General features: G+C 40.7%; 1 protein-coding gene across 1 annotated transcript in view; it reads left to right on the forward strand.

Moving 5' to 3' along the window:
* Hmgcr (HMG coenzyme A reductase) overlaps positions 1 to 21,311 on the forward strand; it is a 112,603-nt gene extending 91,292 nt beyond the window's left edge. The window contains exons 3-6 of the mRNA XM_065239815.1: positions 8,703 to 8,790; positions 9,074 to 9,646; positions 18,658 to 20,322; positions 20,387 to 21,311. Coding sequence (XP_065095887.1) covers positions 8,703 to 8,790; positions 9,074 to 9,646; positions 18,658 to 20,322; positions 20,387 to 20,516 — 2,456 coding nt within the window. The 3' untranslated portion in view covers positions 20,517 to 21,311. The remainder of the gene's footprint in view (positions 1 to 8,702; positions 8,791 to 9,073; positions 9,647 to 18,657; positions 20,323 to 20,386) is intronic.
* The last annotated feature ends 1,002 nt before the right edge of the window (positions 21,312 to 22,313 follow it).

The raw sequence follows: 22,313 nt of genomic DNA on the forward strand, positions 1-22,313 counted from the left end.
TCTGTAATAGATAATACGCTGTTGGGTTTGCTAAATGTGAATTATGTGCTATGTTTTTTGTTTTGTTTTGTTTTTCATCACTACCAATCGGCCACTGTATGACGAATGGTCTTCTTCGTAATCATAACTGATTTACTGTTATATGTTTTTGATGAGGACGAATTGAAGTTAATTGTTAAAAGGTAATACTTTGCGATGCAACACATTCTACTTTTTCTATTCAAGAATTCCAATTCGTCGCCATTTACGCCATTACAGAAAGTCTGTCAAATTTACTAAAATAGAAACAATTTAGCATTTAAAAAAACGTTCAAAATTAACCATAAACCTGAGAAACCATTGTGTTTAGAAAACAAGGATTTTATAAAATACTGCCCAAGTAACCATATGCACGTTATTTCGCCTTTTTGGCTATCATCAGAACTTGCAAACACTGGTGTAGCCGTTGTTCAGCTGTATATAGCCAAAAAGGCGAAATAACGTGCCTATGCTTACTTGGGTGATCTGATCTGAAGCTATTGTCAAAAGTTGCTTCATTGTATTTGTAATTCTACCGAAAATGACTTTATCATTCGGGTTGCAAGTTTGCGTCCAACGCCAGTAGTGTAGCGATGGAAAATGTTTATTTATGCGGATTGGAACTTGATGGGTTGCACATCGTTTTTGCCGGCTACACTCTGCATGTCAACAACTAGCAGCAGCGCCGCGTAGCTGCTCTGTGTGTGCAATCTTACATTATGCATGTATGTTTATGGTCAAGTTGGGTAGCTTCGACGAACTAGGCATAGTAAATAGTATGGCAACCTGACTGGCCACGGGTTGACTGCTGCACTACTCTTTCCTCGAGAGGATTATAAAACACACGTGGTTGGGACTGTTGGTGTCCAGTAGCAGTAGCAAAAACCGGCATGCGCTTATCAGGGTTATATATATAGTGTAGCAGCAACAATAAGGATATGCGAGTTTCGTGTATTATCTAAAACCAGATGGGGAATGTTTTATGTTTGCAGTGATAGATTAAGCTGATAGGCCTATTCAAATTTTGGTCACGAAATATGAATTTTCACCCAAGCAAATTATGACCTTGGTTTATGAAATCATTGAGCTTTCGGAAGAGAGACGTTTTGTTCGTACAGTAGTGCATATCATAGTATAATGCTAATACAGTAAATTGGGGTATTATTTAATACAACGTCACTGCACATCTACGGCTTAAAAATAGGTCAGATTGAAGTGTTGTAGACGGTCACAGTATAGTCGCTATATTCATAGTCTTCTTTCCTTTATTTAACGTCGGTCTCTGTTCCGCAATCTAGTGCCAATCACCGACGGACATCGTTTGCCATCCATTGACGGCAATCGAATGTGCAGGAAGGCAGCTTCCACACCTGCGTAGGATATCGCACCCATTCATCAACACACATGGGCCGGGACCAACGGCTTTACTTCCCTTCCGAAGGAAGACGTGACCAGAGATTTTTATGCCTCAGAAAAATCCCTCCGACCTCGATTGGGATTGAACCTTATATTCATAGTCTGGCGAATAGAATTTCGATCTATCAAAAAGCGGAACCAATTCAATATATTTTAGACCAAAATTGAAAAGGTACTATCAACTTTAATAAACAAAACGTTGATTATTCTTTCCTCGGCAATTACCGGAACCATCGGATAGGGGAAACTTTCTCCAACCCAAAGATGGTGTTAGTTTGCGTAGGCGAGCCTTGAGTCACGAGAAAAGTGTTTCCGAAGTTTTGTTCGCAATAGCTGATGTGCTCTTTTCTGTTGTTGGTCGTGATTTGCTCGATTGGTTCCGCTATTTGACAGCTCAATTGATTCCCGAGAGTCTATCCGCCAGACTATGAATATAGCGACTATAGGTCACAGTAGTCCACGCATTTTATGTGATAATCGTCTGCCAGATCGAGCACAGATCGTTCACGAAAAGAACAAACAGCATTGGACCGAGGACACTACTTTGTGGCACATCTGGTGTAATTGTGCTCTCGAACGGAGTTAATCGAAACGAAGGACTGTTCGGTCTATCAAGTACGAAAGAATCCACTCAGTTAACTAAGTAGGGAATCACATGGCTTTTAGTTTCTCGATTGCGTACAGATGTGGTACAGTGTTGAACGCTTTTGAAAAACCCACGTAGATGGAGGTAACCTGTTTCCGGGATTCAACCTCTCGAAACCGTGTATTAGCATAGAGGTAACTCTAAGAACAGCAGGTGCAGAAGAAAAGTGCTCAGCTCTATTAATAGCTGCGGTCCCAAGCTAATCGATGCACCCCTCGAAACATAGGAAAATCCACGAACCCCTCATTTTATCTGTCGAACTTTCATAGCGAATCAAAACAAACATAGTGTAGTATTATAATTTCGACTAGAATGGCAAACGTCAATCGATTTGCTTGGGACCAATAGGCTAGTCAAGTAGTGAGCCAATTTTAAATCGTTAGTTTCCACCGGTTGGTATTAGTGCAGGTTTGTAGTTGTCGAGCGGTGCTGGACAAATCCATGCTAAAATTCTTATATTACTGGATGAACCGCAGTATAGAGAGCATTGTGGAATAATATCTAAAATACCTTGCTTATACAGCTGAGAACCGGCAGTTCTCAACAAGGTTCCGATTACCTGCTTTGTGAATTGGTACGATTTTGAAGCAATCTTCCAAGCACTATGGAAAGTTCGTTCACTCATTCAACGTTTGAAGATACAGGAAATCGGAGAAGCAAGCGAGCGTGCACAGTATTTTGGGAGAACAGGGGGATTTCCATCTACCCGGGGCCTTTCGATACATCGAGAGCGTCCAAGACTCTCTGAACATCGTTCGGTGAAAACAACAATGTGGGGAAATTCAGGTCGCACTCTTGAATTTGATTGAAACTGCTAGGAAGTAGAGGTGGTGAAGATGTTCTGTAAACTGTTTGAAAAAAAGCTCGCAAACAAGTTTGTGACATCGGCAGGAGAACTAGCAGGTGGTACCGTCGAGCTAAGAGGAAGAGGCGACTAGGGGGACTTTTATGAACCAATTTTCTTGCACACGCGAACCAGCACCTGATTGGTCGGGCAAACGTATAGAAACGCGAGAATTTTTACATCAGGGAATCTATTTTCTTGTATTTTGACGCGTCGCCCATAATAAAATAATTTTTGCACGAGAGAAGAAAAACACGTAACAGACAAAAAGAAGCTAGTTGTCTCCTTTCCTCTTAACCGTCGGGTGAAATTGTGTTCGGAATACGTTGGCAAGACCGCTGCAATTTCACAGTCAGTATATTCCTTATAGCTCGATTCTAGTAGTTCGTTGTATTTGCTTTCGATCAGCCGAAGATTTTGTTTGCTTTCATAGGTTCTAGTGTTGAATAAACGTTTACGAGCCTTACGCAGAACGTTTTGTAAATTGCGTAGCTCAGTGGTCCACCAGGTTTAGACTGATGTAGGTCTCATTAAACGCCGACTGAGAGGAACTCGCTTATAGAAAGTTTCGTATAGTTTGTTGTTGAAGAGATCTACAACAACATCGACAGAATCACCTTCCAGAACGACTTACAATTCAGTTCAGGTTGTGGGTCAGCTACTTTGGGTGCTCTGCAGCGAGCGTGAACTTTTAAAATGAATGGCCTATGATGATGGTCGATATCCAGTAACGGGACCGGGGGTTCCAACAGCTCGACAGCATACGGTTTGCTGATGAAAGCTAAGTCTACCATTCAAATTAACGAACGAATTGATTTGGATTAGCCCGCTAGCTTGCATCGATTCCGTGAGAGCCAACTCCTGCTCCGTGGACGCACTGGATGGTAAATAACCATTCAAATCTTCGTCAACGTTCCAATTTAAAAACGGGAGGTTGTAACCGCCCAACGCCATGATGATGTCGGTGCTTGAAGATCTCGCAAAAATAAAAGTTTTCTTTATTTCCGAAGTATTTCTACTGATCGTGCTTTGTAATAGAGGTGAAGATAGAGCATAAGTGTACGAAAACAAACAGACGGTTTCGTACAATTGGCATGTTGTAAAAAAAAAATCACCGTGCCAACTTATGGTTTTGCGTGACAGTTGCCATCGTCTTTGCCAGGTTTAATTGGTTAAAACTTGATCATAAGAGGTGTGTCGTGATATAAGGCGATCGATGGCCTAGTGATGACCATTTTTGCTTACTGAGCAGAAGATCGTGGGATTAATCCCAGGCTGCTTCACAATATTGAGTCATTAATGTCGGATCGTTTTCTTTCTTAATATGAGAATTCCGTCGGATCTGGTACGCAAAAGAAGAGTGGGCAGTGGACTGATGCAAAACTTGAAATTTTTGCTCCACAGTGCTCAAACGGTTTCAAATCAGATCATGTTGGCACAAACCATTCGAAGTTTATATGGAAATTACTATAAGAAAACCAAACTTTTTGTTCATTGTACCATTTTCCATATTGCTTTTTTGAAAAGTTCTATAACTATTCTTACGGAAAAGTTTCTAAGCTGCAACTTTGCGAGATATAGTTTTTCAGTCAAATGTCAAATTAAATAGTTATTAATTGTTTAAGAGATTCATAATCTTATGGCATGATCAAGCAGCTGTTCTGTGGGCAACACTGTATTCTGTAGTGTGACGTAGTAGCCATATTTGTGCTCTATTCGTCGCACCAGAAACACCAATGTTGCCTGCTGAACAGTTGAATGAGCATAATCATAAGTCATCAGTGTCTTGAATCATTAATTACTTCTTTTCCTTACATTTGATTGAAACGTGGTTTGTCAACAAAGATGTAGCTGATAAATTTTGCTAAAATCACTGCTAACATTTAAAAAAAAAACATAGTGATGTGGTGAATTGTTAGATAGATATGAACAAAAACATAAGTTTTCCTATAGTACGTAGTAACTTGAAATGGTTTGTGCCAAGTCAGTTTCTTACTAACGTAGTTCAAATTTTGCGAGGCTAATCAGGACACAATTTGGAACCGTTTGAGCACTGTGGAGCGAAAATTTCAAATTTTGCATCAGTCTAGTGGGCTGTGTGTGCTGGTTGACTCTCCGACGACAGCAGGCAGGATTCCGTGCTGGAAGATCCTATGCGGACCATATTGTCACGCTCCGCGTCATCTTGGAGCAGGTCAATGAGTTCTAAGAGTCCCTGTACTTGGTATTCATTGACTACGAAAAAGCACGACTAAACCACAAAAACTTGTGGGGCGCTCTGAGACGCAAGGGAGTCTCTGATAAGATCGTCAACCTCATCGAAGCGCAGTAAGAGGTTTTCTCATGCAGAGTGTTGCACAACGGAGTTTTGTCTGACCCGATTAGGGTAATCGCGGGTGTGAGGCAAGGATGTATATTATCACCTTATCACCGCTACTGTTCCTCATTGTAATCGACGAGATCATGGTTGGAGCCGTTGACCGTGTATCGAACCGTGGGTTGCTGTGGTAGCCTATTACCATGGAGCATCTCAACGACTTCGATTTGGCTGATGATGTTGCGTATCATGATGACAACGGCGCTCTGACATGCAGAGTAAGCTCGAAGACCTTATGGAACGCTCCTCTGAAACAGGTCCAACCATCAACGTCAACAAGACCAAATCGTTGGATGTCAACACGGAAAACCGTTCCAATTTCACGGTAGCTGGGCAGGCAGTGGAGAAAGTCGAAAGCTTCCAATATCTTGGCAGCCAGATAGCGTCGGACGGCGGCACCAAGAGCGACATAGGTGCACGGATTAAGAAGGCGAGGGCTGCTTTTGCCAGTTTGCGAAATGTATGGAGAGCGAATCAGATCAGTCGACGCACCAAAATCCGAATTTTTAACTCGAACGTGGAGTCTGTGCTGTTATACGCCAGTGAAATATGGTGTGCATCAGCGGAGAACACTCAGAAGCTGCAGGTGTTTGTCAACCGATGCCTGCGGTACATAATTCGTGCCTGGTGGCCCCACAATTGGATCTCAAATTCCGAGCTTCATCGTTTGTGCCATTAGAAGCCGATAGAGACAGAAATTCGTGAACGGAAGTGGAGGTGGGTCGGCCACACACTGCCAGCACTGGACTGGAATCCAGCAGGACATCGCAGCAGAGGCAGACCCAGAGGCTCGTGGTGGTGGAGCCTAAACAGTGAAATTAAGAACGTTGACCGAAATTTGACTTGGGCACAGGTCAAGGCCAAAGCTAGTAACCGCCCAGGATGGAAATCTTTCACAAAGGCCCTTTGCATCCCTGGAGGTGCGCAGGATCGTTAAGTATATGGAAATCGAGGAATTTTCCAACCCGATAAAATCCTCGACCGGACGGGGAATCGAACCCAGCCACCTCCAGCATGGCATGGTCTTGCTTAGTAGCTGCGGCTTTATCGACTGAGCTAAGGCAGGCCTCATCACTCTGGAGATGTGATCCATTAAAAATACTCGAATTATTGACTAATGGGATTAATTAATTACTTCGTCGAATTGTTGCTCCGGAGATTCCAAGAAAATCAAGCAATAAATTCCACATTTTTTTGGCTTAGCATAACACCCTTTTTCTCAAAGTTCTAGAACAATACTTCCCAAAATATTACTCCGTGATAAAGATGGTATGATTATTTCAATAAAACTCCGCTATCGGGTTATAGAACAACAGACTTTCATTATTACTACGATGGTTAGCTCAATTTCTTACCAATGGATTTGTTGTTCTATAAATCTATAAATCTGTAGCTCGTTGGTTCCTTCAATGTCACGTTGTAGAGAATCTGTTGTTTATCTGGAATCAAATATTGGATCATGATAGAATTCAGTCGGGTTCTATGGGAGTCAGATGCGACCAAATAGAGCCAGTTGCACTCAAATCGGTTGAGTGAATAACATAATTTGTGAAATTTCGATTTTTTGTGTATATCTCCGGAACCAAAAGTCCGATAAAACTCAACAGAATTATTGTATGGAAGTCAAATAAAACCGGTTGCGCTCAAATCGATTGGCGATGGTAGGTCACTAAGGCCCTAGATCTAAAACCACCCTTTTCAGCATGGTATTCTTTATACCCACTGACCAACCCGCTCTTGCCTGCAGTTGCAGCTATCCTAGAAACGAGAGGGTATAGTGAAACCTAATAACATTAGTATAAGTAACTATATAGTGTTATAAAATGCCACCATACTTCAGTTTATACTAGGGTAGATGTACCAGTTATGACTATACGCTCCTATTATGGTGTGTTCCAATTATGTCCAATGGAAATTCCATATGCCATCATTGGAACATACTATAATAGGAACGTATAGCCATAACTGGCGCATTTACCCTAGGTGACAGTGAAAGTTCCGTCCGAGTACATTTAAAACGAGTAGTCTTGATCTTAACCGAGCTTGATGGCGTGACTGTTACTACTGGGAGAATTGTATACGGTAACTGGACACAAGGAAGTAGGAAATGCAAAACTTGTTTGCCGTCCACGGTTGGAGGAGATTCACCGGTAGATTTTGTCCGATTACGTACAACAAGCAACTGTTGGGTTTCTTATGTCATGACAAACAGACTACCAGACCAGCACACTTAGCTTTATAATCCGATTCTAGCCAACTACAACAAAAACTGTCCATTCCCATTCACTCGTTATGAATGAAGTTTGCATCCATCAGTGTGCCGTTTGAACTTAACCTTTACAATTTCCGATCATCGCTCAATGCTAACAACTCTAAAATGTGCCATATCATGCAGCCCCCTACCTTGTGGTGCCGAAGATCCATTTACGAATATGGTTGATAAGGCCTTCCATTTGCATCAAAATTATAAAGATTTACCGAATGGGCACCAGCAGTTAACACGTGCTCCTATATACTGACGTTAATATGTGATGATATTCAATAGAGATCTCTTAATAGACTTCTCTGATGTTTGATAAATGCTTAAGTGTGAGTGCAATAATGGGTTGAGCTCCTCGGACATCGTGACGTTTTTTGGCGTGATGAGTGGACTGCCATGTAAATATTTGAGAAATCATAGTAAATTTATTAAAAAAAATTCAAGTTAAAATCAGTTGCATTGAAGCTTGCATGTTATGTTATATCAGCGAAAAATATGGCAACTCAAAAAGCAGAACTGTAACACCTCTGGACGATTGAATTTAAGAGTAAGACTGTTTGACAGATAAAATGAGGGGTTAGTGGATTTTCCTATATTTCGAGGGGTGTATCGAGAAACGAGCTCTACTTTTTGGCTCAGCTCTGGTACTCTCTTCGTTCCCAAGCTAATCGATGTACCCCTCGAAACATAGGAAAATCCACAAACCCCTCATTTAATCTGTCAAACTTTCATAGCGATTTAAAGCAAACATTGTGTAGTACTAGAATTTCGACTAAAATGGGGTACGTTAATCGTTTGCTTGGGACCAATAGGCTAGTCAAGTAGTGATCCAATTTAAAATCGTAAGTTTCCACCGGTGGTACCGCCCTGTGAAACTTATGGATGTCATATTTGAATCGCTCCTTAGCCGATCCACTTATTTATTTTTACTTCCACGCCGTAGTAGGTGCCCTACTAAGCCTCTATAATCCCGTCACGTTTTACACACCGTTTGTATATTCCTTTTTTTTTACTTTGCGCCGTCATCACGATTATGGCTCAATTACGACCGCTCATTCATGATCTTCACTTCCCATCGCTACGCTACAGTACAACCTTTTTTAATTTTTTCTTCTTCTCGTTTTTTGTTGTATCTCCACAGGTATTGCCGGACTTTTTACTGTGTTCTCCAGCTTCATCTTTACGTCGACTGTGATCAACTTCCTTGGCAGTGAAGTTTCCGATCTCAAGTGAGTATTAGCCATCGGCCACCGCCAATCAGGTGCACATTTTTCTTTTTATAACTCTTCAATTAATGTCGTTGTCGATGACCTTCCGTCATAAATCGAACCGTTTTTACACCTTGTAAAACTGATTGAACATCGACGGTATCCCAATTAAATACAGCACAGCATTATTTACTTTTTGCTGTCAATCAATTCAATTACCAAAATTGAGGAAACTAAATCATTTCCGGTATTACGCTTAAACGTTGACTCACAAGTTGTCTCTTTTATTTTTTTATACTTCCAGGGATGCCCTGTTCTTCTTTCTGTTGCTGATCGATCTCTCCAAGGCCGCCATTCTAGCCCAGTTGGCCCTGTGCGGCTCCAGCCAATCGGAAGTAACGATGAACATTGCCCGTGGTATGGAAATTCTGGGTCCAGCCATCTCGCTGGATACCCTCGTGGAAACTTTGGTCATCGGAGTGGGTACACTATCTGGCGTCCAGCGGCTAGAATTGCTGAGTGGATTTGCCGTCCTATCGGCGATCGTAAACTACATCGTATTCATGACCTTTTATCCGGCGTGTTTGTCGCTGATTTTGGACCTGTCGCGAAATGCCGGCAACCTGATCCAGAAGAACAAGAAGGAAAACCTATTGGTGCGGGTACTGACCGAAGAGGATCAGAAACCGAACCCGGTGGTGCAACGTGTAAAGCTCATCATGTCCAGCGGGCTGATGATCGTGCACGTCCTCAGTCGGCTGGCGATTTCGGAAAGGGACTCCGATACGGCCGAGCAGATCATTGCGTCGCACTCGCACGAACATTTGGCAGCGATGAACAAGACCGAACCGAACGAGATCTCCGAGTTTATTATGAGGTGGGTGGTTTGTTTTTGTTATAAGTACCTATCTATTTAATTTTCATTTTTATGATTTATTGCTCCGGGGGAAAGTGTGTGGGTGACGGGATGAGCGTACATGTAAGGTTATTGCAATAAATGTTGCTCAAGGGGAATAAATATACTTCATGATGGATGTATTGCTGATCTGATTTGTAAACTAAGTGATTGCACAAATGCGAGGAGGGTAGATGTTTCTACGAGAGTATTCCAATTCTTGAGGAAATCAACAGTTACGTTCAAAGCCCGGTAAACCAATACTGTGTACATTTAATGGTACACGATTGTAGTATGATTAAACTCGTATGTCGGTCCCAAAAATAATGGCGATTTATAAAAACCGGGAAAAAATTGAAATATTAGACATGGGCTTACGATAAGAAAAGTGGTCTATTTTTCAACATACCCCCGAAATTTTGGGGTAAGTGGAACTACATGTTTTGATTGCCATTAACTTGGATTAAAAATTTAGGGCTTCTTAATTGAGTTACACATTAAATAAGGTGGAGGGTTTTTGATTCTCAGAAGATGATAACTAATCCGCCTATCAGGGACAAAATTACTGCAATTTGCAATGAATTTCCACAGCGATATTTACGTTATATTTACGTAGGTCTCTGAAAAACGTGTGCATTTATTTTTTTTATTTTATTTGTATTTCAATAATCAGTGTAGACCGTTTTACAATAGTTGCCTGAAGTGTGTTAGTTATACAAAATATAATATGTCCAGGGTGCCTTGCCTGAAATCTGTATACAAAACATGGTTTCCGTAATCCATAGCATTCAAGTGATAATTGATGAATTCGACCAAATTCGTAGTTGTTGAACGAACTTTAAAAAAGCCGTGTTGCATATTAGTTATTCTGTTTTTAATTTGAAGAAATCGTTTTTCATTAACAATCGCCACGAAAAGTTTAGAGATAGCGGCTATACCACAATAATTACGTATGTCATATTTTTGCCCGATTTAAAGATAGCATGATGCATAGCATGATGATGATGCATGATAGTGGTCTACCACCCATTATAGCACGGAAACTAAGTCCAATAGCTTCTCTGTTTGTCTTGATCAAGCTTAATAACCTCTCCTCAACATGTCGCTGTATGAAGGGCCAAAAACGGATTGGGTGGATCGATAGGCAAAGTCGCCCATACACATCTACGGGACAGTAAAGAATCTCCTTCCAGCAACATTGGTCAAAAGAACGAGCCCCTAAACAGGAAGATGCTCCAATGAGTGGGGAGAAAATCCCACCCTTTATCCATGAAATGTTATCAACAAGGAGTTGGCATTTCCGCTCTCCCCGTTCAAATTGCTTCAATCGGGTGCCCTGATGGTCCCTCCCAATCCCAGCATTGTTTTGTATATATTTATATGAGCAATATTAAAAATTTAAAACAATCTCACCAACTTTCGCACGTTTATTCATCCTTCTATCCAAAATCTGTCCAATTTTCCAATGTGAACTCTTTGTCCTTCTATGCATCACTGCTAGTCGCTACTAGTCTCCCGAAAGTCTCCCATATTATTTATGATATGTTCGACATTTCAACGTACAAAACACGACATTTCGACGTCCATTATCTTTGTATGACGATCTTGAGTTCCTATTTGGTTTTTGTCCGATTTGAAGATAGGCACTAAAAACGAGTTTTTCCATATACCAGTGACATATTGAAATTCCAAAATAATGCAGCAGTAAGTTCAGTTGCTAAAGTTTTCATACAAACAGAAGGAACTCCGTCAGAGCCAGGACCTTTAGATGTATCTAAATTTTTAAATCCTTTAAGATATATTGAACGTTGATTTGACTTACGCTGATGTCACTTGAAAATCCTGGATAAGATCCAAAACGTTCACGGTCACGGTCCATCTTCCGAGTTCTCACCTACTGCATCTTTGAAGGAAAATTGCCAGATTTTAATTTGGTTTTCATGTGATTGAAGAAGTTCCTAGGACAAGATTTTATGGTCAAGTTCAGTTTTTAAATTATATTCCTCAAACGCCATATTCACGGCTGAATTTAACTGATCGCAAATGTCTAAATAGTATGCCAAAGTTTCTTGAGTATTATATTTTTTATAAAATTTGCGTGTTTTTTACTTTCCCTATTGTACAAAACCGGATGCTTTGCATGACTTTGACGTCTTATTATTTTGTTGGCACTTCTTCAAGTATTATTTCAAACAACACATTGTACAATACGCCAACTGTACTTTCAACATTTCCTGCAGATCTCAATATTGCTTGCCAATCGACAATGTTCAATCCATTTCTAATGTTATCATAATTTGCTGAAATGTAATCAAAGATTTCAACAAATCTGTAGTCGTCAGTTCTTTCATTTTTGTGAACAAATAAAGAATATTCGATTGCTGAGTGAAACATTTTATTTCTCCATATGGGAGTTAATGATTCAGTCACACAGAAATCTTCATGAATCATCAATAATTTTGTTGATTTTTCACATGGTTAATTTAATTAAGTCCTAAATTTGCAATTTTGTCAAAAAAATAAATGGAGTGTTTCATTTTCCCCAACGACTGGAAGTAAGATGCTTTCATTGTCCATATCAGAAATAAAGTCAACATTGCGTTGGTTAAGGTCCCCATAAATATGTACTTTTACTTCAGGAGGTAAACTAGACAATAGCTATTCCGCTTTACCAAAAAACTTATCATACATACGTGTCCTTATGAGCATTGTTTGGATGAAAGTATGCCGAAGTCACTTGCGCTTTTACCCATAGGGATCGTCCATTAATTATGTCACTCTTTTAGGGGGGAGGGGGATTTTTGAAAACTGTGACGAGCCAGACAAAAAAAATATAAGGTCCATACAAAAAATGTGACAGAGGGGGGAGGGGCTTGAAAATGGGCCCAAATCTGCGTGACATAATAAATTGACCTTCCCATACATGCTCGAATTCTTTAAATTTAGTGGCCATGATGATTTTTGAATTAAATTCCGCCGAAAATTGCCTCCAGACCATTGAAAATTGCGGTCGTCTCTATAAACATTATAATAGTTACCAAAACCTTCTTCACTTATTGCACTATCATCCCAACTTGTTTCATTAGCCATTATAACAGAGTAAGTAGAACATAATGTATTATTGTTAGTTTCATTCATTTTACCGGAGCTTCTCATGCGGTCTACATTTTGGCAATAAACCAAAATTTCGGTAGTGGTCTGAAGATTAGGTGAAGAAGCTGATGGTAACTTGTCATTCATAAAATTATTATCAACATTTTTTACTCCTGATCCATGTTCAGAATTTGAGCGTGTCAGTTTCGTAGAAAACACGAGTGCCTATCCTTGATGTACACACTTAGAAAAATTCATGTAAATTTAGGTGCTTTGAGACTGACATATACGAGCGTCAATTTTGACATAAAATTTAATCATAATAGACGCAAAATTCACGCACTTAATTTTACATGACACGTTAGTTTACATCTCATCCTTTATGCCAAAGACGGATTTCGTCACCTGTAAAATTAGGTATTTCTAAGTGTGTAGAGAAGTCGTCAAGTCCTGGATAATGTTGGGTTCTGCCGGATCATTGTCTTCCTCCAAGGCGTGCGTCAATCCCGCACAAAACACGTATTCCTGCATAAACACGTCTCGCATGATGCAGTTGCAGCCATCCTGTTAACTAGTAGTCAGGTCCATAGTGAGACTTGAGAGTTTATTGACTTCATCGCTTAAACATCGCAATGTAATGACGTGGATATGCTTTTATTGGATGCCACCATTGCTATATCATTTAGCGATTTCATATTATTCTTAATGACATTAACAGTAGACCCCTAGCGGCGCCGGTGGTGTATTGGTAAGCGTGATTACCTTTCATCCCAGCAGGCCTGGGTTCAATCCCAGTCGGCGCCGCCGGGATGTTCTGAGGTATAACATCTCTGATCACGCCTTCCTTCGGAAGGGAAGTAAAGCCGTTGGTCCCGGTTCATGAGTTGATGGGTCGATAGGTTGTGCCAGGTGTGGGAGCTGCCTCTGGTGATCAGCACGGAAAACAAGATTGACGGAAAACAAACCAAAGGAAAAAAAACAGTAGACCCCTGCTTCTATTCACTGCCAGCTAATGTCGGTGAGAAGAGTGTCGAGGAGATTGGTCGCTTCATGCAAAACATTCACCTTATTTTGCTGAGCAGAGCGAGGTGTGACTTCTGTGTTATTATTTATGATTTTGGCCAGTTTTGCCTGTTGATCGATTAGCAATTTGAAATCAAAGTTCATTGTGACTAGCACTTCACACGAACTGTAGCACGCTGTGACATAAGCTTGAATGTCAATCTTTTTGTCATTTTTACGAATTGAGCCACGTTTTACGCGTACATTTGACGCACTCCCATATTACCGTTTCGACGGAAGAATCAAGACTTAGAGAGACAAATTTCACAGCTCATTTTGAACAAAAACAGTAGGGCTTAGATCTAAGTTTGAGCCTACTAAGCAAAACCCGCCTTTTGCCTCTATCTTTCGGGTGGATTTCTTTTCACAAAATGGCATGTTTTCACTGCAGATGACGTCTAAAATTAATAACCTTTCCGTACGTACAGTAATATTTGATAAAGATAATCAAATTGTTGAGATATTTTTTTAAAAATCTAACACTGCTTCTTGACCCCAAACTTGGCCTACTGATTCTAAATTAGGCCCATTGCATTGCGTTCATATCACGCGTTCTCATTGACTTTGTTCGGTAGCTTTTTAACTAAAGTATCGTATCAAACGCACAATTGACTTGTTAACTCTGAAATCATGGATTTATTTGAAGTTTTCTGCTCGATAGACCCAAAATGGGCGATTAGGCCGAAGTAGTTCTCTACCCTACCTACAGCGTATGCAAAAATAAATATCACGAAAACGCAAGTGACTACGAACGAATTTCAAACGCGGCTGCTCTGATTGACGACCGGTTGTTAATCACATTACATCCTAGGTAGTAGACATCAATGTATCATTCCTGATGAGAATAATAAAAAAACTGAATTTATCCACCTTTGGTGAGATCTGGCCCTTTTTACGTATTGATTTAATGTGTCGTATAAAAGGGGTTTGGCCCTTGAAAGGAACTGGAAACCGGAATGTTCGGATGTGTCTAATGTGATCCTGCGCTCTTAATATATCCACCATTGCACTTGTTTTTGAATTCCCATGTGATTTGAGATGCTGCATGATGGACCGTCACGTATTTATGCTTTTTAGTTTTTCTCATAATAAAAGCTGCTAATGTTGTGCGTGTGTGAATTCTGATAATAGCCAGAGACGATGTCCTAGGATTAATATTTCTGATGAGAAATGGTTTAATTTACACAAAATTTAGCTATTAGAACGGAATCACACATTGTCATATGATAGTTATTTGATAATTTTCTTTTTGCTCGACTGTTGTTCTACCGTTTGTGTTGTGTGAGAGAGACGACGGTAGAGCATGAGTGTGCGAATACAAGCACACGACAACGAAGCGAGTGTAGTAAAAAAACGTCAACCGTGTCAACGCCTGTCCACCATTGAACTTGTTTTTTAATTATCATGTGATTTTAGGAGCCGATGGGTTTTGGTCCAAGTCAGAAACTTGGTACTTCCCCTGGGGTACCCGGAACATGTCCGAATGTAGCAAATTTGGTCCTGGCCGCTCGTAATGATCTTATTTTTGAATTCTCATGTGATTTAAGGTGTCACATGATGGGTTTAATACGATTCAGGCCGTATATGGACTCACGACCCGTATTTACCGGAACATGTTCCGGCCATATGGCCTTTCCCAAAAATGTGACGGGGCCACCACCTCAAGTGACAGAAGGCTAAAATTTGTTGGCGGGTGTGCGCATCCTTTGTTGTGGTTGAGTAGATTTCACAAAAAGCGGAATCAATCACAGCAGATTGAATCAAGTTGCTTGAAGCTGAGTGGAAAAAGCAAATCATGTGCAAAAAGCAGTTCCAAACGCATATGAAGAATTTATGTTTGACTGTCAAATCCAATTTGACATGAGATTTTGACATCCAGTTGCTTTTTATTTGGGTCATGGCTCAACCAGCGAAGGCCTAACTGAAAAACAGCCCAAGTATTAAGAGCCCAATCAGAGAATTTCGACTGTTATACGACTGTGACGTCATTGGTTACAATCTATACCTCTCACGCCAAAGTCACGAGTTCAAACCGCACCCCCAGACAAGTCACGATAAAATATATTCGGAATTTCCCGTTTTATCGCACCCACACTTGTGCATTCAGAGTTTCAAATGGCCGTTGTTCCTGCCCCGGTGTACCTTAATGCAGAAAATTTCGAGATGAATTAATTACATGTTCGATAAACATCTATGAAATTTCTTGAACTTGTACGAAGGATTCTGTATTAACACAAAGTTTCTTGAACAAAGTTCAAACGAACCTCCCTGAACTACTTTCCAGTCTATTGATGTTATCCGAAGTTCATTGAGCCTCTGTGAAGTTTCTTGAACTTCTGTGAAGTTTCGCGACCTGCTGAGAAATTTTGTCAACTTCTACGAAGATCCTCGAATATCTAAGATTATTATGAGCTTATATAAACTACAACTGAAGTTTGCTAAACCTGCATGAATTTTTCTATAACTCATGAAATGTCCCATGGGCATCTACAAAGTTTCCTAATCTTTACTTCTAGACAATTTCTATTACAAGTTCGCTAAATTCAACCAAGATCGAAGAAAGTTCATGACCTTCTCCAAACTTCAGAGAAGACCCTGAACCTTTTCTACGAATTTTCCTAAACATCTGAGCGAAACAAAGTTCCCTCAACTTCTAGTAAGTTCCCAATTCAAACTCTGAAGTTCTAAGACGTTTACTGACCTTTTACTTAGCTTCTACGAAATTCCGTGAACTTATACGGAGTTCGCTTAGCTTTTTCAATTTTGGCTTCAATGAAGTTCTCTTAACTTATAAAAACAGGAGAATTTTTTGCTAGAGAAAGAGATCTCTTTTACGCTACCGTCATGGAATGCGATAAGAGCATCGTAAAAGTGAAAGTGAGTTCCGCACCTAATACAACAAATCCTGAGTACGGCTCTTATAAGAAGAAGGGCCAGATCTCACCATAGGCGGATAAATTCAGGTTTCTTTTAAGTTGCATTGCCAGTTAATAAGACAAACTATTTGATGGTCAATGTTTGTGCCGAACAGGTTTTGAAATCCTTGATAAAATAAAACCCAATCAGTCGTGTACACCCTGGTACGTTTTGGGTTGTCCTCCCGTACTCTGGCCCACGTTCTTCTATGAGACTCATAGCTGGTTATCTACTCAAGTTATTTAAGCGTCAGTGAGCGTTACACTTTCTAGATATTGCTCCACTTGCGCTAACCACCTAGTCGTCACTCTACTTATATGCACTCTATGTAGTCCTAAGGAAGCATCGTTCGAAAACAAACAGTGGTTGCAGGTAGAGGTGGTAAATGTCATGAAACTATTATGGGGAAAAATGACGTGACATTAGTTTCCCAATTCAATTTAGTGGTGACATCTCTGCAGTAAAAATGCATATTTACCACCTATGCGTTGCAGATGCTCCTCGAGCATTGCCCATGATAAAAGGAGTCACCCATTTCAAATCAGGGTCAGTCGTTTTGTAACCTTTATTCAGTCAACATCTAAAATCAGCTTTTAAGTATAGTTCCTTTTTAACAGGTGGAAGTCAAAATCATCTTTGTGAAGGCTCATAGAAAAGAGCTATCGTCACTTTCTTAGTCGAGGAATCGTTTTCGTTTAGCGTTCCTTCAACATAAGATTTTTGCCCGGAAGGATTTGCCGCCTGTTCCGTATCATCTAATTCAACTTCTAGCTCTAGACACGCTTTGTCGGCATCTCTTAATTTTGATTTGCCAAAAAAAATCCTAACGGCCAAGTCTTGCAATATTGATAGTGCTGTTTGGAATACAGTCAGTAGTGCAAAGCGTAGCATGGACGGTGAATATTCAAATACAAATCGTTGTGAAAGAAGCTTTGACCATCAAAAAGAATACTATAAATTTGGAGCATCTGAACCTTGGTAAGAATGGATCGTTTTCGTGCCAATGTGTGCTCAGAATGTCATTGGCGTCATTTGGTATCCTTGGTAGAATAACGCTTGCAACGTGGTTAGAATCTGACGTAGGTGATTCAAATTAAGACTGAAGTTTTCAAATCCAGGGTTAAAAAAAACTGGTTTTCTGACGTCAAATGTTTGCAAAACATTTTATCACACGTGCCAAGAAAATTCCTCCAATCGTGCTGCTCAAGATTATCAAATACCCGTGTCGAGTAGGAAGTGAAAAATGAGATAGAATTTGGCGAAATTTGCATCAATTTGACGAGCACACGGCCAATGAGATCGCCCAAAATTTCAGTTCAGTTTACTCATAAATCGCAAAAAGTGCAAAAACTCAGCGCTGAGTTAATTTTCCAGGAAAAATGTCCGAATATGACAATGGATTGACTACTAGCCTACTTGGTAAAAATTTCGTCACTTTTCCTTACTTTCCGACAGAATTTTTAGGTTTTCCACAGGAAAACATGAGGCAAACATACTAATCGCTAAGTTTCTTCACTTTTTGCGATTTATGAATAAACTGAACTCAAATTTGGGGCGATCTTATTGGCCGTGCATGTGCGTCACGGTAAACCTGTTTCTAGATGGTATTAGCGTTGGGAGTAAATTTTAAAACTAACCTATAAAACACATGCTGCTCCTGCAGCGTTGAAGGTGAAGCTATGATTATACATTTAATTCTGCCGGGTTCTTTTCTTGAGGTATCGTTGTCTATAAAAAAAAGAAAAAAAAATAAAAATAAAAATAAAAAGAAAAAAGAAAATATAAAAATATTATTATTATAATTGTTATAAATGATAATTTAAATGATGTTGAAAATGTTTCATTTGATGAAAGAGATGTGACATAAATTCCTATCAAACACTAATGACTCAATCCAACTGTTCTCCTTCGTTTCATTCTAGGTGGCTCGCGATCAGCACCGAGCAGATCGTGACGTACATCCTGATCATAGCACTGGGCGTGAAGTTTGTCTTCTTCGACCGTCACAATCTGTCCGATCAGATTCTGCTATCGGTAGCGAACGAAGCGGCGGCGGCGGCCGCTGCTGCAGCTGCCGCAGCTCAGAAGCAGAAACAGCTTGCGCTGAGTCATCCGAGCGAACGGCCAGAACCAGTGGCAACATTCACTCTGGCGGAAACGGTCCCGGTTGAGGAAAAGGCTACCCAGAGCGATCTGTGTCTGCTACCTGGGAGAAACCAACGGACCAAGAGCTTGGCGGCAGACGATGAGCTGAACTTTGTTGATTTAGAAGAAGAGCTGGTAGAGCGAGAACCTAGGCCATTGGAGATTTGCTTGAAGATTTTGAACGAAAGCGAAGACTCAGCGGCAAATTTGACTGATGAGGAAATTAAGATGATCGTCAGGGCTGGCAATGGATACTGTCCACTGTATAAAATTGAGACTGTTATTGGGGATGCAGAGCGGGGCGTTAAAATTCGACGAGATATGCTACAGAAAGAAGCCAACCTGCCCGTCAACGCCTTCAAGCATTTGTCGTACAAGAACTACGACTATTCAAAAGTGATGAACGCATGCTGTGAAAATGTAATTGGCTATGTACAGATTCCTATCGGATATGCAGGACCTTTGATACTGGATGGTGTCCGATACTACATACCTATGGCAACTACAGAGGGAGCACTGGTTGCAAGTACCAATCGCGGTTGCAAAGCCATTTCAACCCGAGGTGTTACCAGCTTCGTAGAAGATATCGGTATGACAAGAGCACCCTGCATAAAATTTCCGAATGTCCTACGTGCAGCTCAGGCCAAGCGATGGATGGAAACCCCTGAAAACTTCGCAGTTATCAAAAAGGCCTTTGACTCAACTAGCAGATTTGCTCGCCTGCAAGAGCTTCACATCGCGATGGACGGGCCCGTACTGTATGCACGATTCCGCGCTCTAACCGGCGATGCTATGGGTATGAACATGGTATCCAAAGGCTCCGAAATGGCTCTCCGGGAGGTTCACCGATCTTTCCCCGAAATGCAAATCATCTCGCTCAGTGGAAACTTCTGTGCCGATAAGAAACCTGCTGCCATCAATTGGATCAAGGGACGCGGCAAGCGAGTTATCTGCGAAACCATCGTTCCAGCCGATAAAGTAAGATCTATTCTAAAAACCAACGCCCGCACTCTGGTACAATGTAACAAACTGAAAAACATGACCGGATCGGCTGTAGCCGGAAGCATCGGAGGAAACAATGCCCATGCTGCCAACATGGTTACGGCAATCTACATTGCCACCGGTCAGGATCCAGCCCAGAATGTCACCAGTAGCAATTGCTCAACTAATATGGAACCACACGGCGACAGTGGTGAAGATCTGTACATGACCTGTACGATGCCATCGCTTGAAGTGGGAACCGTCGGTGGAGGTACCGGTCTGCCGGGTCAAGGAGCCTGTCTGGATATGCTCGGCGTACGGGGTGCCCATCCGACACATCCGGCCGAGAATTCCAAACAATTGGCCCGCCTCATCTGTGCCACTGTCATGGCCGGAGAACTAAGTCTAATGGCCGCCCTGGTGAACAGTGATCTAGTCAGAAGCCACATGCGGCATAATAGGTTAGTACAAATTATAACCATTTCCTGGATATGTTTTAACGCAAAAACTTTCTTCTCAATTTAGATCATCGGTAGCCGTGAACCCTGCAGTTCCACCTCCCCTTCAGCAGCAGTCTGCTCCCAGTTTACTCATCCCCACCAACAGCACTACCAGCAGCAGCAGTATAAGCACAACATTGTCGGCGATACAATAACGGTTACTACTTATAAGAACTACCTCAAGGATGCGTGAAAGGAAAGGGGCAGATACTAGTGTTTAGTACGGTCAGCGACGAGGGTAGTAGTAGTAGAAAGCAGTGCGTCAACACAGCAGCGTTGATTTTTTAGTCTGTAGAAAAGAAAACAGATGGTCTAAGATGTTAATTACGAAACAGTAAAAATGTGTCACAAAATTGAAAAACTTTTTCTTTATTAGAAATTAAATTATTAATTGTAATATGATAGATTTTACTCCTGTACGCATAACTGAACAAAAGAAGATCGTAGCGCAGGCTTACGGGTGTTGAAAATACTTTCGCCGAACTTAAATGATGAAGTAGCTAAGCAACAAAGTGAAACGTAAAAGTAAAGCTAGACTCATTTCCGAACAAATAAAACAATCGCTCTTGTACATACAATAGACTATTTAGGAACGAAATTCACAGGTTTTACTCCATTGCTTTGAAGAACTTTGTAAGGGAAGCAATCCAATGAAAACTAGGCGAAATAAGGAGCTTGATTATTAACTGTCGTGACACAAAGCTCATTCCGATTCGTGGATTGAGCGCAAAAACCATGCGTCGTGTATACTAATTAGTACTTTATAAGCTGGACTTGCGACAGACAGAGGAAGGTATTGACGAAAAATATCATATTTGTTAGGGATTTCCAACACTAAACGAGACTACTTATACGGATTAACTACTATTTATAAACTCTTAAACGAAGTGAATATTTTGGTGCTAAATGCAAGAAGTTGATAAATAAATATGGAAAATCCTTGCAAAGAATCTGCTTTTGAATCCTCAAAGAAAGAAATTTTCTATCTAAGCTGACTTTTCCAAAGGAAATTTGAAATGCATAAAGCAGCGATATAATTAGAGCCAGGCCAGTGACAAGGCCTATACCAACAGCAGCGTTTGACAGTAGGCAGCATGTCCCGGGCTCAAATCATTTTTTTCGCTGTGCTGGGCCCGCTGTCACTGTATAACATGTAGCCTGCGCGCCTGCCACTGGGCTGATTAGAGCTATGGGCAATAGACTGGCCCACAAAAATAAAAGTTCTAATTTTCCATGGGCCAACCCATAGATTTGTGCCTTCAGGTGAGAAAACCATTATCTTAAAAGTTTCAGCTTATTTGGTTCAAAGATGAGCTGGCGCTTTTAGTTTGAATTTTGTATGGGGAATTTGGATAAAATACATGAAAATAGGATACTCCTACACTCTGTCGATCATAAAAAAGGCTCCTTATTCTCGATTCGATTCAGATTTTCAAAACTTGTAGTTCAATTAATGAGCAACCACTTTGCTGAAGATTGCGTCATGAATCCAGTTAGTTTTATTGAGATATATGCTTTTGAAGGTATATGAGCATTTTGTATACGGAAATTTAAACCCAATCTCCTATATGAACATTAAACCAAAAGCGCCAGCCCGTGTAACGTCAAAAAAAGCTGACACAGTGGTTATCGCATCAAAAAACACAAGCCTGGGTGTTCGGCTTGTGGAAAATTTGAACTTTTATTTTTAGTGGTAATCTAGTTGATACCGAGGTTGATATGTTGTATAAGCTGCCTGTATATAGTTGCAATATACGAGCAAAATGCACAGATAAGTAAAATGATTAATATTTTCATAATACTAACTTGAATCGTCATCCCACTGCGACCTAGCAAGAAGTACAGTCGACTTGTTTCGCGCTCCGGTATTTCGGAAGTTTTCTCGGTATTCGGTTGGTTTAAATTATCAGTTTTTTCTCGCTTAGTGATTACTGGCATAGTACCCGGCTAAA

The sequence above is a fragment of the Ochlerotatus camptorhynchus genome, unplaced genomic scaffold (genome assembly GCF_037179485.1).
Source record: "Ochlerotatus camptorhynchus isolate MF236.1 unplaced genomic scaffold, CSIRO-AGI_Acam_v1.1 ptg000062l, whole genome shotgun sequence".
NCBI lineage: Eukaryota > Metazoa > Arthropoda > Insecta > Diptera > Culicidae > Ochlerotatus > Ochlerotatus camptorhynchus.